This window comes from Leucoraja erinacea, chromosome 14, assembly GCF_028641065.1.
Source record: "Leucoraja erinacea ecotype New England chromosome 14, Leri_hhj_1, whole genome shotgun sequence".
In the NCBI taxonomy this organism is placed as follows: domain Eukaryota; kingdom Metazoa; phylum Chordata; class Chondrichthyes; order Rajiformes; family Rajidae; genus Leucoraja; species Leucoraja erinaceus.
The window spans coordinates 34,299,955-34,324,159 of NC_073390.1; the positions used below are offsets into that span (position 1 = coordinate 34,299,955).

General features: G+C 44.3%; 1 protein-coding gene across 2 annotated transcripts in view; it reads left to right on the forward strand.

The window, feature by feature from the left end:
- Positions 1-24,205, forward strand: part of LOC129703565 (rho guanine nucleotide exchange factor 4-like) — a 61,089-nt gene that overhangs the window by 17,782 nt on the left and 19,102 nt on the right. For both annotated transcript variants that reach the window (XM_055646153.1, XM_055646152.1), the window contains exons 4-7: positions 10,452-10,684; positions 13,171-13,300; positions 14,222-14,353; positions 16,500-16,746. In XM_055646153.1, coding sequence (XP_055502128.1) covers positions 10,452-10,684; positions 13,171-13,300; positions 14,222-14,353; positions 16,500-16,746 — 742 coding nt within the window. The remainder of the gene's footprint in view (positions 1-10,451; positions 10,685-13,170; positions 13,301-14,221; positions 14,354-16,499; positions 16,747-24,205) is intronic.

Below are 24,205 nucleotides of genomic sequence, written 5' to 3' on the forward strand. Positions count from 1 at the left end.
CAAATTTAATGGCCTGAACAGAATTACAATGAACAGGGAAACATCCAGGCTTTTACAGGATTGCACATCTCTGGAATGTGGAATTTCTGAGTCAAAGGAGACCACAATTCAGTATTTTACATAAGAAGGGAGAGATAACTGCAACACACTGACTGAACAGTTGGGAAGAAATAAATGAAAATAAGGCAACTTGACTAACATGTCCTTTTATTCAACAGATCATCTCACAAATTACTCTGTTTCATTCAATCTTCCGAGCAAAAGTAGCTACAGTCTGTACAAATGTCTCTCATCTTTATAGTCAATTAAGTGAATCTATTGTTATACCAATCCATGACATGAATTACACCCGGCATGCAAGAGGGACCTGGCATGAGTGGGTGGGGGGGGGGTGGTGGGCACTGAGAGAACAAAGACGGTCCCGGTGTGGAGGGGTTCATTCATTCATATTTTAACAAGGTATCAAAGGGTACTTGTCTAGCATTATATTTGTCATTATATTCTTCAGTAAAGACATAAGGAATGCCTTTATTTTATGATCTATTTTTATTTATTGAAATAAAAACAATTCTAATTCTCATGGCCAGTGAATATGTTAGTTACTTACTTCATACTTTGCTTTGTTAAAACATTAATTGCACATCATATGTTTAGAGGATTAAAGTTTCATAATAAAATACATATTGATAGATAAAAGTTTGATTGCTCCATAACGGGAGCATTAAAAATTGCAATCTATTGTCTCATGCTAGAATATAATTGCAAATAATCGAATGTGAGCTTTCATCAAGATAGACTTCCAGAAATCCAAAGAGTAAATATGCAAATATTCTTTGGTTATCAAAGGACTACTAACAATTAACCGTGCAGCAATCACCTAAGGGCTTCTTCCCTCAGAAGCACATACCCTTGGCAGCCAACAGCAGCAATGGTGAGAGAAGGGCAGCCAGTGAGAAAGGAGAGAGTCCTCCATATATATTATTGACCTTGGTGAAATCTATGTCGGGGACATGCAAATTTGCAGAGTAGTCAAGGAACTCTCAGGACAGAATAGCAGGAGGTGTGCCAGTCAGGCTAGCAATCCAGAAAATAGACACAAAATGCTCGAGTAACTCAGCTGGACAAGCAACAGCTCTGGAGAGAAAGAATGGGTGATGTTTTGGGTCGAGACCATTCAGGTCAATGCAGAAAATATAGCATGATTTCATGAGGTATGCCAGGCAGGTTCTGACATTAGAAGGTTGTCTTCCTCAAGGATTCTGTTCGCAGCAGCAAGATTCACATAAACCTGGGCACATACTTCCATTCTTACTCAACACCACTCACCCCCACCCTATCTGCATTCATAAATCCATATACATTCCCACCAATTCTAGCAATATCATCAGTTTAGATAAATTGTTTGCTCATTCTCTTTCCGCCAAGGTTACAGATAAGTGTAGAGAGGGCAATGAGGCATGAGAAGGCCACTGTAGTGCCCAGCACCTCACAAGACTGAAGGGGATGGTTCTCTTCCAATGGACACTGCGACTCCCCAATTCCAAGTTGAAGCCAGCGTGATGGAGGCTGGTAGTTCAGAATCAGAGAAAGAAATCTCCGACCGTCAATTCAACCATCTCTGATCATTGTGCGTTTCATGTGCACTTGATCATAGCTACAGAAGCACTGTGCACAAAGCTTATGTGTTCTCCTCTATTGCTATTTATCACCACAGGATATCCTGAGAGTCTACCTTGTTTACGATCTTACAAGTTCCTCCCCATTCCAGCTCAGCCACCACTACTGGATCGGAACAACGAGGAGGAGGTGGAGCAACAGGTAAAGGAGACCAAGAAAAATGATACATTTGCAGAGGAATAGAGTACTACATCATTACCCCTGACACTGCCCTAAACATTGGAATCCGAAGAAGGGTCGCGACCCAAAACGTCACCCATTTTGCTGAGTTACTCCAGTACTTTATGTCTATCTTTGGCATCAGTGACACAGATAAGTGGCTGGAATGGTGTGGGGTATAGAGAGAGACATCTGATATGAATAGGCTACAGTGAGAAAGCAGGCATAGGGAAACAAGTGTCTGCACACCAGTACTGTGCCAACTGGTTTGGTATAGGATGTACGACCAGGGTATGGAACCATTTGTATGTGAACATTGCAGTGTAATATATGGTGGCTTATTGTAGGGTTGGCCTGACCCAATGTAAGAGATGGGATGAAGCATGGAGGAGCCTTTTCCCTTCCTCTCAAAAGTGATTGTGCAGAGCCAACAAAACATCTCTTGTGATCTGGAGATGAAAGACATTATCATGCAAGACAACAATCGCTGTCCATATCATCTACTGAGTCAGGTGTCATTGGCCATAAAGACCCTGTGAAGATCATTCAAAGTGTCAGTGCCTTCATACAGACTGAAAGCGGCTTTGTCGCCACAAGGAGTTTCTCCTTCAGGAACAGAGAGCCGCTGCCTTATCCATGGGAAGATGGAGATGCCACGCCTGAACAGACTGCTGATCTACATGAACAGAGAGATGCCATCTGTACGCAGATTGCTATTCTGCAGAAATGCAGAGATCTCACGACTGCACTGTTCTCCCTGATCCATGAATGGATCCTCCCTACGGTCTGAGTAGGTTGTCATTGATCCTAGAACAGAGAGATTACTCCCAGGGGAGTACTGGAAAATCCTGGGATGTGAATTGGAATTGGCATGGGCCTACAGGTTTTAACACTGTAAAGGACCTCTTGGTGAGAGCAGAGGCCCATTCCCGTTGTGGAGCCTCTGGAAGTCAGCATTTCCTCCATCCCTTGCCTCAGGCAGTACACTTGCCAGCGCCCATAGCTACCACTCCTAGAAAGTTAGCCTGACATCGGTGGTGGGGAAGATGCTGGAGTCAATTATAAAAGATGAGATAGCCGAACATTTGGATAGCAGTAACAGGATCGGTCTGAGTCAGCATGGATTTACGAAGGGGAAATCATGCTTGACTAATCTTCCGGAATTTTTTGAAGATGCAACTAGGAAAACGAACAAGGGAGAGCCAGTGGATGTTGTGTACCTGAATTTTCAGAAAGCATTTGATAAGGTCCCACATAGAAGATTAGTGGGCAAAATTAGGGCACATGGTATTGGGGGTAAAGTGCTGACATGGATAGAGAAGTGGTTGGCAGACATGAAACAAAGAGTAGGGATTAATGGGTCCCTTTCAGAATGGCAGGCAGTGACTAGTTGGGTACCGCAAGGCTCGGTGCTGGGACCGCAGCTAGTTACAATATACATCAATGATTTGGATGAAGGGATTCAAAGTAACATTAGCAAATTTGCAGATGATCCAAAGCTGGGTGGCAATGTGAACTGTGAGGAGGATGCTATGAGAGTGCAGGGTGACTTGGACAGGTTGGGGAAGTGGGCAGATGCATGGCAGATTAAGTTTAATGTGGAGAAATGTGAGGTTATCCACTGGTAGCAAAAACAGGAAGGCAGATTACTATCTAAATGACGTCAAGTTGGGAAAAGGCGAAGTACAATGGGATCTGGGGGTCCTTGTACATCAGTCTATGAAAGTAAGCATGCAGGTACAGAAGGCAGTGAAGGAAGCGAATGGCATGTTAGCCTTTTCTAACAAGAGGACTCAAGAGGACTCAAGAGGAGTAAAGAGGTCCTTCTGCAGTTGTACAGAGCCCTAGTGAGACCACACCTGAAGTATTGTGTGCAGTTTTGGTCCCCTAATTTGAGGAAGGACTTTCTTGCTATTGAGGGAGTCCAGCATAGGTTTACAAGGTTAATTCCCGGGAATGTCATATATTGAGAGAATGGAGCAGCTGGGCTTGTACACTCTGGAGTTTAGAAGGTTGAGAGGGGATCTCATTGAAACATATAAGATTGTTAAGGGCTTGGACACACTAGAGGCAGGAAACATGTTCCCGATGTTGGGGGAGTCCAGAACCAGGGGCCACAGTTTAACAGGAGTAAGTCATTTAGAACGGAGATGAGGAAACATTTTTTCTCACAGAGAGTGGTGAGTCTGTGGAATTCTCTGCCTCAGTTTAACAATAAGGAGTAAGTCATTTAGAACGGAGATGAGGAAACACTTTTTCTCACAGAGAGTGGTGAGTCTGTGGAATTCTCTGCCTCAGAGAAGGTGGAGGCAGGATCTCTGGATGCTTTCAAGAGAGAGCTAGATAGGGCTCTTAAAAATAGCGGAGTCAGGGGATATGGGGGGAAGGCAGGAACGGGGTACTGATTGGGGATGATCAGCCATGATCACATTGAATGGCGCGGTGCTGGCTCGAAAGGCCAAATGGCCTACTCCTGCACCTATTGTCTATTGTCTATTTTCTAATGCAGCATCACATGGTAGTCGAACCTGGCGCATCATTGGCAAAAAGCCACTGGTTTTTACCTTTTAGATGTACATCTTTTAGATGAATAAAACAGCAGGAGCAGAGCTGATGGGCCGGCATTGTAGTGGCAGGATATCCAAACCAATTCAGAAAACATTTGTGAATGAAAGAAGGCGGAGGTGGAAGAAATGACGAATGGAAGGTGCAAACGAAATGATATTTTATGTAACGTTTTCTTTTGTTCGTGTGTTCTGTCAGGCTAATTAAATTGTTACCTTCAAAGTGGCTCACTTTTATTCCATTTATACTGTTATATTTAAGAATAACACAAAGTAAACCAGTCATTTTACAGCAGCACCTAGAATGTCACATTCTCTGCTCACTCAGGGGTTTCCTTTCAGCCAAAAAACATTAAATTGGAAAGTTTATTAAGTACCAGATTTTAGAGTGCATTATTTCTCCACATTCGCCCACCACTTTCTCACAGTTACCAACTATTCTGTCCTACTATTGATGCAAACCAACTCCGGCCATTGGCCCATTTCCACCCAACCATCTCTTATCCTGAATCACACCACCAGCACTCCGCTAACAACTGGCCCTTTTCCCTTTCCAAATTTCCTGGCCAACTCAAACAAACCCCCCTCTCTCATTTTCCCCTCTCTTCCGTGTGGGGCACTGGGTTGTTCTTCCATGTTCCAGCAACAGGCTATTAAACAAGATACTTGTTGGCCTCTGCAAACCAACCTTTTGATGCACATAAGTGTGTTCTCTTCAGCTTCTGAACAGGTGTCTTCAGCATTGACTAAAACTTCGCTTTTTAAAATTCATGAAGGAATATTAGAAATAACAACCACATGCCTGGTGTTTCACTTCTCAACTTTAAACGTCTCGATCATGACACATAACCAAATCCATTTGTGCTCATTCTGTAAGGTACTATGTGATTTATATTACCCATAATTAACTAACTTCTTCGCATTTAATCTAGTAGGGCTCCATTTTATAATTTTTCCTACATTTTTATGTAATCTAATTATAATGTAAAATACCACAATTATTTATGCCATACCTGAATTTTAACCTGTTTTAACCTATAAAGTTTAATGTTACTTTCCATCTAGGCTACATTAAAAATTAACCTTGTGATCCATTTCCAACAAATCTTAATTGACTGACTAACATCTTTGCATCTAAGACAACAGGTTCAACAAGATCTAACAAAAGCCAGATAATCAAATCTAATGAGCTTACTTATCTGATTTTTATCTCTACTGATGCCTTATTTCATAGCAAATATTCTTCATCTGAAACAAGAGACAACATGAGGAAATATATTTTACACAGGGGGTTTGTGATGTTTAATCTACTTCCTCAAATGCTGGTGCGAGCAAGTACAATAGTCATTTGTGAGGAAAATTACATAAAAACTTTGAGTCAGTTGCAGGGCATTGGGTGGGAGGGGTGGGGGGGGGGGGGGGGGGAGAATGGAATGGTGCTAATAGGAAAACTCTTACAGCTGGAAACAACAGACCTCTTTGATACTATATTATCCATTGATAATTTCTACTGTTGTTAGCACCATGTGAAGTTCCAGTGTTACTCACACAAAACTAAATTTGCCATTTGTCTTGTTTCAAATGAATAATTTATATGTTAGCAGTAGTGTTGCATTTCCACAGATGTTCTCTGCTCTATTGTGAAATAACATTGACAGTAAATAGATGGATAATGTTGTGTGTGCATTATACACCATGCAAACTCAATGCACCTTACAAACACATCCTATCAACTTGCTATAAATATTATAAATTTAAGCTTTTGGGAGCAGTTTCTTCCCTTGCATTGAAGACTATTCCATAAGCAAATTTTGTTTGCAGCTCTTCAGAACCTATATCAATTCGCAGTCCTCAGCAGATATGTGCAACCGTAAAACTTAGTATTACTCTGTTTACATTTAGGACAGAAGTCAGATGTTTTGAAGACTGAAGTGACTAATATAGCACTGGAATTAATTCCAATTCTGGCACTGTTGTGTACCCGGATGGGCACCAGAACTGCCCACCTGGGCATCCTCCAGCAGGCCCAGGCAAGCCCGCCATGGACCGAGGACATTCATCAAGAACGGAGGACCCACCCGGTCAGCCCGGCTCGCCCATCGCAGACTCCGAACGCAGCCCCGAGCCACCGGCGTTGACGGGAACTGCGCCGCCAAGAGCGAGGAGGGACCCACAAGCAACTTCAGAGAGCGTAGGTGGACCATTGAGAGCGAGGAGGGCCATTGAGAGCGTGGGAGGGCCATCGAGAGCGTGGGTGGGCCATCGAGAGCGTGGGTGGACTGTCGAGAGGGAGGTGGATCGTTGAGAGTGAGGAGGACCACCGAGATGGGCTACAAGCCCATCCCCCGCCCTGCTTTTGGGAAGGCACACCACTGTTCCGTCATACAGGCAGAAACTAAAACAGGAAAAAAACAGTTTCCAGGGACATTTACAAATGGAACAATGAGGCTGATGAGGTCTTGCAGGACAGCTTTGACAAAACTGACTGGCAGATGTTTGAGGATGCAGCAGAAGGCAGCATCAACGAATACACAGTCTCTGTCTTAGGCTACATAAGTAAGTGCATCGATGATGTTGTTCCAAAAGCCACCATCTGCACTTACCCCAACCAGAAACCCTGGATCAGAGGGGAAATTTGTGCCAAACTCAAAGCACGGACTAGATATGACCTCCGGAAGTCCATCAGGAAAGCCAAGAGAGCCTACAGGGACAAAGTGGAATCTAACTACTACAGCTCTGACCCCAGACGCATGTGGAATGGATAATATTGCATCACGGATTACAATGGGAAAAACAGGAGCACTGTCCAGCCTACCGGTTCCCTCCCGGAGGAGCTTAATACCTTCTATGCCCAGTTCGATGCAGACAACACAGCACCCACCATGAGTCCACAGGTGTGCAGGGGGACTACCTCACTGACCCTACAAACGGCAGACATGAGGAGGTCCTTCAAAAAGGTCAATGACCGCAAAGCTCCAGGGCCGGAAGATATTCCAGGGCGGGCTCTCAGGGTGTGCGCTGGTCAACTGGCAGAGGTGTTCACCAACATCTTCAACCTCTCCCTGAGTCAGTCTGTGGTTTCCACTCTCTTCAAAGCATCCATCATTGTTCCTGTTCCCAAAAAAATATTAATCTCCGGTTTAAATGACTTCCGTCTTGTCGCACTGACATCAGTCATCATGAAGTGCTTCGAGCGACTAGTAAAAACTCACATCTGCTTCTCTCTCACTGACACCTTGGACCCTCTTCAGTTTGTGTATAGGCCAAACAGGGCCACGGATGATGCCATCGCCATGGCAACTCACACTCCGTTCACCCACCTGGACAAAGGGAATACATATGTGAGAATGCTCTTCATTGACTACAGCTCGGCATTCAACACTATAATCCCTCAAAACTCGTCCCCAATCTCCTTGATCTTGGACTGGAGACCTCCATCTGCGGCTGGGTATTCAACTTCCTGATGGGCAGGCCCCAGGTGGTGGGAATTGGCAGCCACACCTCTTCCTCACTGATCCTCAACACAGGCGCACCACAGTCTTCTCCTGTACTCCCTGTTCACGCACGACTGTACTGCTAAGCACAGCTCCAACATCATCTTAAAGTTTGCTGACGACACGACCATCCTGGGCCTCATCACAGAAAATAATGAGACGGCCCATAGAGAGGAGGTAAAGGCACTAAACAGCTGGTGCCAGGAAAATAACCTTTCTCTCAATGTCAGCAAAACTAAAGAGATGATCATGGACTACAGGAGACAGCAGGGGAGTGGTCACCTCCCCATCCACATCAGTGATGCTGAGGTTGAAAGGGTCAGCAGCTTCATGTTCCTCGGTGTGCACATCACTGAGGACCTCTCTTGGACACTGCACACGGACACAATAACTAAGAAAGCCCGCCAGCGGCTCTTTTTCCTGAGAAGACTGAGGAAGTTTGGCATGAATGCCAGCAACCTCACAAACTTCTACAGTTGCACCATCGAGAGTCTGTTGACGGGCTGCATCACAGTCTGGTACGGGAACTGTTCTGCCCACAGCCACAAATCGCTACAGAGTGGTGAAGGCGGCACAGCATATCATTGGCAACTGTCTCCCAGCCATTCAGGACATTTTCCACCGGCGGTGCCTGCGGAAGGCATCATCAAGGCCAGCATCATCAAGAACAGCATAATCAAGAACAGCATCATCAAGGACCACAGCCACCCAGCACACAGACTGTTCTCCTTGTTGCCGTCAGGCAGACGATATAGGAGCATGGCTGCATGCACCACCAGACTTAAGAACTGTTTTTATCATCATGCCATCAGGCTTCTGAACTCATAAACACATCATATATGTTGATTATTTTATTTATTATTGTGTTTTGCCTACCAATGTCACTTTTATCTTATCTTTTTTTTTTAACCTTCATTTTATCCCTGTAATATCATTGCTGAGGTGACCCATTGTCTTGTCAAACACATTTCATTGTACCGGTGACCCTGTGTTAACCTCCATATGACCAATAAAACTGAACTGAACTGAGTTTGGAGGACCACCGAGTGTGGCGGACCACTAAGAGCGAGGAGGTCCGCTGCGAACGAAGAGGGGTCCTGACGGGGAAGGTGGGTACTGGCGCCAAGAACGATGGGGGACTCGGCGGGAGGACACCTGCTTCCACGTGCGGCGGCAGGCCACTGGTTCGCCACTGCAAGCAGAAGACAGGACTGTTTGGTGAAAGTTGGTAACTTTGTTGGCACCAGTACTTGGTGACAACCGTGCACTGTCTAGGTGAGGTCTGCTATATGATTTTACCGGGTTGTATGAAAGCACCGCATTTTATTGTACCTAGGTACATGTGACAATAAAGTATAATTGAATTGAATCATTGAATTATTGTCAAATACTAGAAATACTAAATTCTGGACCAACAATATTTCAATCTACAATCAGAGGACATTACTTAATAGGGATGAACCTGCATTTAATCTGTACACGTTGATGATGGGAAGTGATGAAAACCATATCAGAGTCATGCTGTACATAAGCAGGCCCTTCGACCCACTGCAGTTGTGCTATCATTAAGCACTATCAAAAATAATCTCCTTCCCTGGCATCAGTTGCCATGGCACTTCAAATGCTCACATAAATTCTTCTTAAACCTGAGAGGTTATGAAATATTGTTAAACTACGCATGTCAATATGGCATATACTAGTGTTAAACCTCCATCGTAGATTGTAATTATAAGTTCATACACCAGCTAGTGTTTACTGTGTTGTTGGTTGCCTTAGCACATTGGAATGTAATTCATCAGAGCTTCCTCTGGGGTGGGAGATTGCAACCTTCACGTGGTCCGCCCTGTTCCGACTAAATGCAATCAACCCGGTGTGCACAATCAAATAAGATCAAATAGAACAAGTTGTCCTACAACTTTAGGCTGTGCACACCATACGCAAGAAGAAGAAGAAGAGCTTCCTCTGATTAAACCGAGCCATCCCCTCTTCTTAAAGAGGGGTTTCATTATGACTGCAACAGATAATGTTGGGCACTCCTGAGATCGCTGAAGCCTGCCGGTAAAGTTGAGATGATACTGGCAAGGGTTATCACCTTAAATTCCTGACACAGAATAAGAGAGAACCAGGTGAATAATGTTGAGTGTGGAATTCTCCGCCTCAGAGGGCGGTGGAGGCTGGTTCTCTGGATGCTTTCAAGCGAGAGCTAGACAGAACTCTTAAAGATAGCAGAGTTAAGGGATATGGGGAGAAGGCAGGAACGGGGTACTGATTGTGGATGATCAGCCATGATCACATCGAATGGCGGTGCTGGCACGAGAGGCCGAATGGACTACTACTGCGTCTATTGTTTATTGGCAGGATTGAATCCAGATCTCTCGCATTATAATGCAGCAACTCTACTATTGCGCCACTGTGGCACTGTGTAGTTTTATGGTGTACGTAACATTGTATTTTGCTCTCAATTTCACATTTCAACGGCAGCTATAATTGTAAATGACGAGCAATTCCCTTACAATTGTGTCTTATTTCTGTTCATGGCTTGAATCTTCACTTGCAGCATGAAAATTTTCTGATCTACTCCGAATACTGCATTAACCACCCCAATGCTGCAGCCGAAGTCACAAAACTCTCAAACCTGCAAGACTATGCTTTGTTTTTTGAGACCTGCCGACTCCACCAACACATGACCAACCTCTCGCTGGATGCATTTCTGATTATGCCAGTACAGAAGATCTGTAAATATCCTTTACAGCTCTTGGAACTTCAAAAGGTCACTCTACCCTGCCACAGGTAGGTACCAAAATACCACCCAGTCTCTTGCCACAGGGACAATAATCCAATGGTGTGGCTCACAATTTAATCTAATAATTATTTTTTTGTATCGTTTTTTCCTTCTAATCATTTTGAAGGTTTATTATAGTTGTTATTACCCAAAACACTAGAATGCCAGATTATGCTTGTAAGAAACCCAATTACCAAGATTTTCCATTTCTCTGATCAGCAATTTCTTGATTGTAGCCTTATGCCCCTGTCCCACTTAGGAAACCTGAACAGAAACCTCTGGAGACTTTGCGCCCCACCCAAGGTTTCCGTGCGATTCCCGGAGGTTTTTTGTCAGTCTCCCTAGCTGCTTCCCCTACCTGCAACCTCCAGCAACCACCTGCAACCCCCAGGAACCGCACGGAAACCTTGGGTGGGGCGCAAAGTCTCCAGAGGTTTCCGTTCAGGTTTCCTAAGTGAGACGGGGCATTTACTGTCAACGATCTTCAAAAGAGGGATCTGGGTGAGTTTCACCTCAGCTCCTTCCTGTTAAAGTTGTAGCATGTAGATTTCCAGATCCCAGCTTGGGATACAAGATGACTGGTTAATCATGGTTCTTTTGATTGGTGGCTCCAAGGATTGCTTGAAAATAGAGTAAGAAACACATTGCCTTGCCATGTGGTTTTAGCTTTAACACGAGAGAATAGCCTCATTCCATCGTTTACTTATTCAAATATGAGTTGGAATGTTTTTGTGAAGGTTCACAATAAAGCAATGTGGGCATGCCTGGTCACTGCAGGCCTGGTACAATCAGCAACTGGTAAATAGTGCCAGAAGCAAACATAACATTTATGTATGACTGGAAAACAGATTATTTTGAATATTCTTAGATGACAATCCCATTGTTGTTGCTTATGGCATGTGACATTATGGCATATCCCCCCCCCCCCCCCCCCATCACTCTGGTGTATGCTGCCCACATTAAATGGATAGCAGTCCTCTTTCACAGCATGTGCAGTGGTTTGGATTGTCTTTCAGAGGAGGTCACCAAGAGAATTGTTGATGCAATGGCAGTGAACATTGTCTATATGAACTTTAGTAAGATCTTTCACAAGGACCCGCATGGTAGATGAGTATGGTGGGATAAATGGCATGAAATCCAAGGTGTGCAGGACAATTAGATTTAAATTTGGCTTGGAGGAAGGAGTCAAAGGATACTCGGAAGGTTGACTTTCTGATTGGAGGCATTCTTCTTATTGTCCACACACACAATTAGAAGTTGTTCTGCCACACACTGCAAACAATGGTGTCTTGTCTCTTCTTGTGCATGGTGGTGGAATGATTGGTGGAAACAGGGCCGCGACGTGAACGGTCTTTCCTTGACCCCATTGGAGGCCTAAGACCAGTGGAGTGCCACAGAGGTCAGTGCTGAGTCCACTAATGTTTATTATTTACATTAACAATTTTGATGACAATGTAGTTAGCATTGTTAGTAAATTTGCAGATGACACCAAAATTGGTGTTATAGTGGACAGTGAGGAAAGATGTCTAGATCAGTTGGGGAAGATGGACCAAGGAATGGCAAATGGAATTGAACTCTTGACAAGTGTGAGAGGTTGCACTTTGGTATGCCAAACCAGGGCAGGACTTATACAGTAGGACCCTTGGAGGTGTTGCAGAACAGTGAGATTGGGAGTGCGGGTGGATGCTTCCCTAATGTGGAGAGTCAGGTGGACAGTGTGCTGAAGAAGGCATTTGGCATGCTTGCCTTTATTGGGAAGGGTATTGAGCACAAACGTTGGGATATCATGATGCAGCAGTGCAAGTTGTTGGGAGGACCACACTTGGAATACTGCAGTTCTGGTCGCTCAGCTATAAGAAGAATGCCGTTCAGTTGAAAATGGTGCAGAGGACATTTAGCAGGATATTACATGGGGTTGCAGGCTTGAGCTAAAGGGAGAGATTGGATAAGCTGGGACTTTTTTCTCAGGGGTGTAGAAGGTTGAGGGGTTCAATAGTACTTTGATGTGCTTTTTATAAGGGGTAACTTTAATGAAGTGATAAAGATCCTGAGGAGCATTAGTCAAATGCTTCCTGGGGAAGGCGATTCTAAAAGTAGAGGACATAGGTGAGATAATTAAGAGGTACCTCAAGGATAACCTTTTCATTCAGAGGGTAATCTGCGTCTGAATGAGCTGCCAGACCAATCTACAGAAGAAGATTCAATTATGACTCTAAAAGAGGTGTGGACAGATATATAGATAGTCAAGGTTCAGAGTGCTATGCTAAAGGCAAGAAAATGGGACTAACCCAGTATGCCAACTTAATTTGCATGGTCAAGATGGGCTGAAAGACTTGGTTCCATGCTGTGTGGTTCCATAGATCTATGACTCTTATGCCATGAAAAGCAGGGCAGGTCCGAATTGATTCCTATTTTAATCTTTATGCTTTAATAGCGTATTTACATTCAGTATTTATATGGCAAAGTTATTAACTTACTTCTTTCATTCATGGAGGGATTCCAAAAATGTGGATGCTGCTCTGATTGCCATGAAGAATATTGCCAACGTGATCAACGACCGCAAAAGACGAGTTGAAACCCTTGATAAAATTCCAAGGTGGCAAAATGCAATTTTAAATTGGAAGGTATTCTTCAGGCTCTTCTGTCCAGCATAGTTTTCTCTGTTAATTGACACAAACGCAGGACACGCAGATGTGCTTTACTCTAAATGGCCTACATAAAGCAAATTGTTACATCTCAAGACGGGACATGAGAAGCTATATAACACAGCATCTGTAGAAATGAGCCAGGCCAGATGCAACATTTTTCCTATTATTTTCCATTTTGGCTAGTGACCTGTTCCCATTAAATCCTTTTTCCATATTTTCTACTGGAACTTTGGCCCTTTGCAACTCGGCCTGCTCAAGAGTCAAGTGTTTTATTGTCATATGCCCAGAAAATGAGAGATTAAATTCTTACTTGCAGCACCACAAAAGATATGTAAACACAGTACTCTGTAAACACCATAAGTAAACAACAAAGTAAAAAAACAGACCAACCCCTTTCCCCATTTATTTTCCCTATAACCTAATCTCCCCAACTACCAATCATCTACACAACAGGGGAATTTACAGCAGCCAATTAATCTACCAACTTGCTCGTCTCTGGGGTCTGAGAGGAAATCAGACCACTGGGGGGAAAACCCACACAATCACAGGGAGACATTGCAAGTTCTATACCACTAGCACCAGAGGTCAGGATTGAACTTGGACTGCTGAAACGGTGCAGAATCAGCCCTCCTGGCAATGTCATAGTGTTTCCCTTTTGCAACACATTGCCTCACTTTTATGAGTGGTATCAACAAGCCCTGTTGACTGATCCCAATTAGGTCCCGACTCCTTCCAAATGTAGCTCCTTAGACACACAAATAGTTCAAAACTTATTTTTAATGTCAATATTTACCTATGCGAGTTAAATTTGGTTAAAGCTGCTTCCTTCTCCACATTGAAAATTTGATACGTTGTCTACTGGAATTTAAGGTAAAGTATTACTTTTTTTTTTGTCAGGGAGAAGATCTGTTGGATCGTAGTACAGACCTTATTCAAAGTGGGGACTTAATTGTGATCATGAAACCGCAAGGAAAGAGCAAAGACATGCTTTTGCTCCTCTTTGACCATCAAGCAGTCTTATGTAAGAAGGTAATATTACAGCCAGCCTCTAGTCACTATATAAAATACATTTCTAACATTGATGCCATTTTATAAAAATTGCATCCGGGAGAATAATAGAATTCTGCTACACTGGGGACTCAGATATTAAAAGGAGTGTTTCAGAATTTTACAATTTGTATGTCCTATTTTAGCTTGCATGTTATTTTATTTGCTTTAACACACTAAAAATGAAGAGAGTTCTACAATGAAGCTTCCTCTTGTGGTAAATGTTAGTGGTCAGAGGTTAGGACAGGCTGTCTCCAGAACCCTGCCATGTTTTGCTCAAGACACCCACAAAGATCAGTTTAGAGTTCTATATTTTGGATGGAAAATAGATCCAGTGATGGAAAGAAGCCAAAATAACATTCTTGTTGATTGATCACTCCCAAATTAATAGGTCCACGCTTCCTCCAACAGCATGCTTAATTAGCAAAACATTGGGACTGGTGGGATGGGGGGGGTATTTGACGCTCTGAAAAGGATATAGGAGTTCATGGCATTTAGGCAACATCATGTGGGCAAACTAATGAGAAAAATGGGCAATTTGTTCATGCCATGGTCGAAAATTCAAACACAGGCAGCTTCTAAGTGCCTTTTCAAGTAAATCTTGCTTTGAAACTCTGTTCGGAAATCAATATGTAATCCGGTACTCCTTTTTCCAGAGTTGCAATATTCCCAGCGAACTGATCATAAGACGATAAGTTTAACATGATTTAATCCCACTGGCCATCAGGATCAATACTGTACTGGTTGTTGACAATTAAAAATAGACAAAGACAGAGGTGCAAAGGGACTTGGGAGTGCTGGTGCAGGATTCCCAAAAAGTTAATTTGCAAGTTGAATCGATAGTAAGGAAGGCAAACGCAATGCTAGCATATATTTTGAGAGGACAAGAATACAAAAACAGGGATGTAATGCTGAGGCTTTAAGAATCGCTGGTCAGACCGCATTTAGAGTACAGTGAAATCACTATTTAGAGTATAGAGAACAATTTTGGGCACATATCTGAGGAAGGATGTGCTGGCGCTGGAGAGGATCCAGAGAAGGTTTACGAGAATTATCCCAGGAATGAGTGGGTTAACATATGATGAGCGTTTGACGACACTGGGCCTATACTCGGCATCATTGAAACTTACCATGTAGTGAAAGGCTTGGATAGAGTGGATGTGGGCAGGATCTTTCCCCCAGTGGCAGAGTCTAGGACCAGAGGTCATGCCTCAAAATAAAAGGACGTTTCCTTAGAAACGTAGAAACATAGAAAATAGGCGCAGGAGTAGGCCATTCGACCCCGTGCCTGCACCGCCATTCAATATGATCATGGCTGATCATCCAACTCAGTATCCTGTACCTGCCTTCTCTCCATACCCCCTGATCCCTTTAGCCACACGGGCCACATTTAACTCCCTCTTAAATATAGCCAATGAACTGACCTCAACTACCTTCTGTGGCAGAGAGTTCTGTGGCAGAGAGTGGCAAACAACTTAGGAAGGAGATGAGGAATTTATTTAGTCAGAGGGTGGTGAATCTGTGGAATTCACTGCCACAGAAAGCTCTGGAGGCCAAGTCAATGGATATGTTTAAGGCAGAGATATATAGATTCTTGATTAGTATGGGTGTTACGGGTTATGGGGAGAAAGCAGGAGAATGTGGTTGAGAGGGAGAGATAGATCAGCCATGATTGAATGGTGGTGTAGCTGATTGGGCCAAATGGCCTACTTCTGCTCCTATCACATATGAACATTAAATCGTTCCCCCTCTCACCTGAAATCTACGTCCTCGGGCTCTTGATTCCTCTACCCTGGGGTAAAAGATGCTGTGCATTCACCCTATCAATTCACCTTATCATTTTATGCACCTCTATAAGATCACCCTTTAACCTCTCAGCTTGCACTACAGCTCAGGCCCTTGAGTTCTGGCAACATCCTCGTAAATCATCTCCGCACGCTTTCTAGCTTAATTACATTTTTAAAAGCTAAATTGTGGAAAAATGGAAGCACAGGTGGCTCTAGCAAAGGTATGATGTGCTGAATGATCTTTCTGCAAGATTCTATAGAATTTTGAAGAGCTCAGATGATGGCCACCAGATGTTAAAAAACAATATTCTTAATTATGATATGAGATCCTTTTTTTACAGGATCTACTACGTCGTGACATCTTATACTATAAGTACAGAATAGACATGGACTGCATGCTAATGGTAGACGTAAAAGATGGCAAGGACTGGGAATTCAACGTCAAGGTCAAGCACGCTTTCAAACTTCAAAACAAGCTTGTAGATGATGAAGTACACCTATTTTGCGCAAAGAAAGCATCAGACAAACTGTTGTGGGTTCATGCCTTTGAGGATGAAAGAAAAATGATAAAAAATGATGAAGACACAGGTAAAGATAATGCTTATATTATTATATATATATATATATATATATATATATATATATTTCAAAATACCTATATGGTGGATTGCTACCAACAAGTATTTTATACAGGATATCTTTGATTTATCATTTAATGTGCTCAATATATGGGGAAATTTGGGATTTGGAATGAGGAGGCACCATTGCCTGCTTCTACATGCAATGAAAGACGCTTTTTCAGGTTGCCAGTGACGAGTGGAGTTCCGCAAGGGTCGGTGCTGGGGCCGCTTCTCCTCACATTGTATATTAATGATATGTATAAGGGGACTGAAGGCTTTGTGGCCAAGTTTGCAGATGATGCTAAGATAAGTAGAGGGGCAGGAAGTGTAGAGGAATCAAGGACTCTGTGGAAGTACTTGGATAGGTTCGGAGAGTGGGCAGAGAAGCAGTAGATAAAATTCAGTATAGCAAAATGCAGAGTCATGCATTTTGGTAATAAGAATAAAGGCATAGATTATTTTTGAAGAGAGATAATCAAAAAATTAGAGGTGCAAAGGGACGGGAGTGCTGGTGCAGGACTCCCAAAAAGTTAATTTGCAAGTCGAATCCGTAGTAAAGAAGGCAAATTCAATGCAAGCATTTATTTCAAGAGGACTGGAATACAAAAACAGAGATGTAATGCTGAGGCTCTATAAGGCGCTGGTCAGGCCACTTTTGGATTACTGTGAGCAAATTTGTGCCCCATATCTGAGGAAGGATGGTGTTGGCTCTGGAGAGGGTCCAGAGGAGGTTTACAAGAATGATTCCAGGAATGAGTGGGATAGCAGATGATGAGCATATGACAGCTGTGTTTTACTCACCGGAGTTTAGAAGGTTGAGGGGGGGGACCTCATTGAAACTAACAGAATAATTAAAGGCATAGATAGAGTGGATGTGAAAAAGAATGTTTCCATTGGTGGGAGAGTCAAGGATCAGAGGTCATAACATCAGAGTTAAAGGGCACTATTTTAGAAAGGAGGTGAGGAGGAACTTCTTTAGTCAGAGGGTAGTTGATCTGTGGAACTCATGACACAGAGGACTGTGGAGTCCAAGTCAGTGGGTATTTTAAAGGCGGAAATAGACAAATTCTTGATTAGAATGGGTGTCAAGGGTTAAGGGTCAAGACAAGACAACTCAGCCATACAGGTATATTAATGTAACATAGCGAGAACACAGCAGGAGCATTTCTCATCGATTCCAACATATTGTTCCATGATGGGACAGGCTCCCTTGTCAATTGTCAACTGTGGGATCACTGCATCCACTTGAACCACCAATGGCCGACCACTTTTGTGGTTAGTATTAGTTATGCAGGCAGTAGGAATGTTGGGCTTTGCACAGAAAGTATTACAAAATTGTGATCAGCATAGATAGAATATTCCTGTCTTAGAAAAGTCTATATATGAGGGCAATTAGTTTATACCTAAAACTAAACAGATTTCAAGAGGTTTCAGTTGTCAACCAAATAGTTTGCAAAATGATTAAACTGGAAGACAGTGGTCCAACACAACATCCAAACCTTTTCTTCCAAGTGCATTATAGAAGCAGCACTGCATGGATACAGTGTACGATGTATTCCCGTTTGGGACTCTTCCCAGAGGACGCAGGTGAAATTAGACCTGACAGAATGTGGCAGGCATTGCAGGATTGAACTTGCTCATAGAACAAGAAGCTTGATGTGTTTACACGGCAGTGTCACATATTTGGTCAATTACCTGCTTACTTTTCAACTTTACAGCACTTTCAATGGTCATTGAGCATTTCCATGCTCCAATAAGATATGCGTTTTATGTGAAACACATAATTGCAAGTCTTTCACACAGGCATTGTCACATGCAATGCCATATTATGCACAGCCATTTATTGACGCTAACTCTGGCTTATGAAATGAAGGCATATATATTGCTGTGTGTCTTCAATTTGCTGTACCTTAAGGAATTTCAAAGCTTCCACTCATGACATTCAAATTGGAGGACAAAATTATTTGCACTTCAACCCCTTTTTCTACTTCTTCGCAGGACATCTTTGTCCATAGAAATGTCAAATTAACTGGGTAATTTGGCCGATGGAGTCCACCTTTGGACATAGGTTACGTTTCTTCTTTCTAACACACATGTGCAGAATCATAGACACATACAAAGGGTATTTTGTGAGGTACTCCAGCACTTTGTGATTTGCCACTGATCTGGATGCACCACAGTTAATTACAGTGGCTTGCCACTATTCACGTCAACTATGGAAGATGAATATTTTATAATGTCAATGAATGGCCATACAATATAGAGGTTATGGATATAGTAATTTTATTAATAGAAATCATTCTCGATTCATGTTCAGTGCTTGGAACTTGACTTAGTATCATATTTGACACAGACTCTATGGGATGTAGAGCTGTTCCTGTTCTGAACTGTTTTATGTTCTTCTATGTACATAAATCATTGTAAATTGATGAGAACCTAAATGAAGATGCATTAGTTGCATCAGCTTCAATGTGAAGGCATGCTCATCCATTGTAAATCCTGTTTAAAAATATAAACAAATGGTGTCTTTGAAACATCAAAAACTGTTAACTTTTTATAATGTAAAACATATAATATCAGAATCAGAATCACACTTTATTCGCCAAGTATGTTTTGCAACACACGAGGAATTTCATTGGCCAGGCCAGGTCAGTCATACAATTAAAAGTAACAGATCACTTCAAAAACACATTTTAACATGAACATCCACCACAGTGACTCCTACACATTCCTCACTGTGATGGAAGGCGAAGTAAAGTTCAAGTCCTTCCCTTAGTTCTTCCTTGGTCGTGGATCTCGAGCCCCCGTTGACGGGATGATCTTAACTCCAGTAGCCGGCGGCGTTCAGGCCCTCCGCGTCGAGGCGATCTGCTCCTGCATCGGGGGGATGTCAGCTCCCCCACGCTGGACAATCAAACCTCGCGTCGGTGCTGGTGAACCTTCCGCGACGTTGGAGCTCCCGACTCAGACTCACCCGAGACTGCGAGCCCTTGATGTTGATTCCGCTGTGGTTGCGATCGCAGGCAAGGGATCAGCTCCGATGTTAAGTTCACGCCCCACGGTGGTGCTCATGACAGTCCGAGGAGGCTTCCAGCTCCATCGATGGTAGGCCGCACAGCCCGGAGAATGTGATCCGAAAATCAATCACATCTCCGGGAAGGCAAGAACCTGCAAAAAAGTTTCCCCCGATCCCCTCCCTCCCACATAAAACAAATCAAAGAACATGAAAACATAACTTTTAACAAACTAAAAAATAACAAAAAGAGTGAAAAGACGAACAGACTGCTGGCAGGACAGCCATCGCCCCGGCGCCCCTGGTGGTTTTGCAAATTATTGAAGAAAAATGTTTATTGCAATGCAAAGGTTGGAACAAAATTGCTCTTAACAGTTCCCTCAATGAAGATAAATGGCACATTAACCGTTCTACAGCAGGTTCATGCTTGAATATTATTCTGTGCTTTGCCTTGTGCTTTGAGGAAGGCTGCTGATTCTCTCTGTACTGACATCCCTGTAGTTGCAGAACAGTGTCCTTGCATATTTTAGTCCTTGGCGTTGGAGCTCTCTCCCATTCATTCTATTTTGCTTGGCACAGCAGCAGAGAGCTCTGATGGAATACCTCTCTTGCAGAAAGCCTGTACATGCTACCTGTAGAAATGTGATGACTTCCAGGCAGCACCATTAAGGGCTTTTTTTCTTCAGCACCCACAACATTCTGCTATTGATCAATTAGCCCTTGAAAGATGACAATGGCAATGGACAACCAACTATGAGTATCAGATGACTAACGACTAATGGCAATGGACAACCATGGATGAGTATCAAATGCAGATGTGGAAAGGTGTGCAAGAACAGCCGAGGCCTGAAGATTCACCAGACCCGGATGAAGTGTTTGGAGGGAGAGGGAGTGTCACATCGCACAGGCATTTTATCTGGTGAGACGCAGGAGGAGCCAGGCCAGGAAGCACCCCGAAGCCTCCAAGTGGCGCAACTAGTCCCTTAGAACAGACCTCCGGAGAAGGTTCGAGTCAAATAGCCACAGGCCTGCAAGATGGCAGTCTGGCATCAGTTCGACGAGGACGTCGACAAGGTGCTAGAAGCAACTGCGAAGGGAGACGTGGACCGAAGGCTGCAGACGATGACGACAATCATCATCAGCCTAGCTGTGGAAAGGTTTGGAGCAGTGGAGAAGAAGGCGGCCAGAACACCTTTCACCATGAACCAAAGAGCAACAAAGATCCAGAAGATCCGGCAGGAGCTGGTCCCTCAAAACTCAGTATAAAGAGGCCAGCAAAAAGCAACTTGGCTGAACTCCGAAGCATTATGAGGAAGAAGCTGCTGATCCTCCGTAAAGCTGAGTGGCACCGAAAACGGCGGAAGGAAAGAGCCATGAAGCGAGCATCCTTAATAGCCAACTTCACCAAACAACTGCTAGGGTAGAAGCGCAGTGGGAGTTTGGCTTGCTCCAAGGAGGAGGTTGACCGGCACATCTAGACAACCTACAGTGATCCCGTCAGGCAACAGGAGCTGGGCCAGTGCAACATCCTGATAAAATCACCTCTACCCATCCAGGAATTTGATAGTAGAGAGCTACTCCTGAAAGAGGTCCAGGACGTTGTGAAGAGAGCAAGATCTGGCTCAGCCCCTGGCCTGAGCGGAGTTCCATACAGGGACTACAAGAACTGAAATGGCTGTGGAAGATCCTGAAAGTTATCTGGAGGAAAGGGAAAGTGGCACAGCAGTGTCAATTCGCTGAAGGAGTCTGGATCCCAAAGGAAGAAGAGTCCAAGAAGATCAATCAGTTCAGGATCATCTCCTTGTTAAGCGTTGAAGGCAAGATCTTCTTCAGCATAGTGGTGAGGCAACTGACCAACTTCCTCTCCAGCAGTGGCTACATCGACAGCTCGGTGCTAAAAGGAAGTTTATCTGGAGTGTCGGGGTGTCTAGAGCACACGGGAGTGGTGACCCAGCTCATCAGAGAAGCCAGGGAGAACAAGGGAGACCTGACAGTGCTCTGGCTTGACCAGGTCAATGCCTACAGCTCCATCCCACACAAGCTGATCCAGACAGTCATGGCCATGCATCATGTGCCGGGCCAAGTGGCAGATCTCATCCTGGACTATTACAACCAGTTCAGCATGTGAGTCTCAGCAGAGTCAGTAACATCAGAGTGGCCTACCAGAGATGCACCTTAAATTGACCAGTCCCATCATCTATTTATGGATGTTAAATGTGAGTAATTTCAGGAGTAAAACAGCTCTCTTAAAGGGGAAGTTGCAGATGAAACCAACCATGGTCAATTATAACAGCACTGCACACCAACCATAATTAGGACAGCAAAGAAACAAGTGTGACATTCCACTTCATGCCTTGCAAAGTATGGGAGAGTATGCTAGTCAGATTGCCCAGGAGCTGGCTGCTTGCAACCACTATTTAGATGAGATAGGGCCAATACATCTACTGAAACCAATAAAGGAGCATTGTGTAGCGGAAGAACAATAGGAAAAGATACATGCAAGGCAGGCATTACAGGAATGCACAAGGATGATTTGCTAATCATTTTGTTCTTTGGCAGCTGTATAATAATAGTCTTGGTTTTCGGGATTTGTTGAGAAGACAACATGCATATCTCTGAAGATCTGTCCTGGGCCCAGCACATGGATGCAAATACAAAGAAAGCTCTTCAATTTCTTAGAAGATTGAGGATATTTGGTGTTTCAACACATACTTTATCAAACCTCTACAGGTACACAGTAGAGAGCATATTGACAGGTTGCATCACGGCCCGGTACGACAATGCAAACTCCCAGGAACCAATGAGACTACAGAGAGACACTGCTGGGGCCCATCAGAGATACTGACCTCCCTACGATTGAAGGGATCTACACTGTTGGAGGTGCACCTCAAAAATGCAGCAAATGTCATCGAAGAACCGTGGAAGTCTGGCCAAGCTCCCATTTCACTATTACCATTGGGTAGAAGGTGCAAGATCCTGAACATAGTGACAACAAGATTCAAGACATCTTCTGAGGTTCGATCAGGCTCCAGGAAACCACACAACACTAATCTCAGCACCAGAATCTTCTATAGACTGTAATGCATCTCAGACTTTGGTTTTGCACTACAGGTGCACAACCTTTGATCCGAAAGCCTTGGGACCAGACACTTTTCGTAATTCAGAATTTTTCGGCTTTCGGAATGGAAGATTTTTAGCGTAGATTTTAACGGCTGGCTCAGTGGTAGAGTGCTCGACTCATATCCGCAAGATCGCGAGTTTGCGCCTAGATCCCGGCAGCTACTCGATCACGAGTTTGAGTCTTCAATGTAGTTTTTTCTTGCAGAATAGGGGAGAATAGGGAGGGTTAGGCTGGGATCATTCTCTGCGAGATGATCTTAGTGCGGGAGACAAGTGTAGGAGAGGTGTACTGACTGTGTGGGCAGAACTTCGGAAGTGATTGCCCACCATTCTCAAAAGCCGCTGTGTCTCCCTGTCCCTCCAACTCCAGAGGAATCCGCTCCCCGATGGGCCGCTACAGCGACAAGTGGCAGTTCGCCCACAGCCCGAGCTGCGCCATCCCAAGAACAAGACGTACCTTGCACACCATCAGCTTCTGCGTGTTCCTCTGGAGTTGGAGCGGGGTTGGGCTAGAGTTGCTGCTGGCTGTGAGTCTCTGGGATTTCCGTGCTTGCAGTCGGTGTCCCGTTGGTCCTGACGTCTCCGGCCACCCCCCTGGAATGGAGCTGAGACTGGGAACTGTACCGCCCTTGCCCCCTCCCTCTGGAACTGCAATCAACCCCACAGTTCCCAGTCTCAGCTCCTGTACAGGGGGGTGGCCGGAAACGTCACAGCCCGAGCTGCACCGGCTCATCCGCAACCCCAAGACCAAGACGTACCTTGCACACCATCAGCTTCTGTCCCTACGGGGAGCGTGTTCCTCTGGAGTTGGAACGGGGCTGGGCTGCTGCTGGCTGTGGGTCTCTGGGGTCTCCGTGCTTGCAGTGGGCCTGGGGGCCGGTGTCCCGTTGGTCCTGACGTCTCCGGTGACTGGCACTATATGCTGGCATCGCCAACGTGAAGACAGTGCAAAGCCCCTGCGCCGGTGCAATGGGCGGGGAGCTGGAGAGGGGAGGGAAGGGGTCACACACATGGCCGGGAAGCAGAGGGGTGTAGGTGGGGTGAAACTGAAGGGAGAGACAATCTGCTGCTGCCTGCCCGCTGAGTTTAAAAAGTTCCCACGCAAGACTCACGATACACTGTGTATCGTGAGTCTACCTTGGGAACTTTTTAACTCAGCGGGCAGACAGCAGCAGATTGTCAATTATTAACCCTCCCGCGCAATATACCCTCACCTTCTCTTTTACGAATGGGGATTTAGTTCCCCTTTCTTCGATGACCGACCGGAGGTTCCGCTGTCACCTCTGCGGGCCGC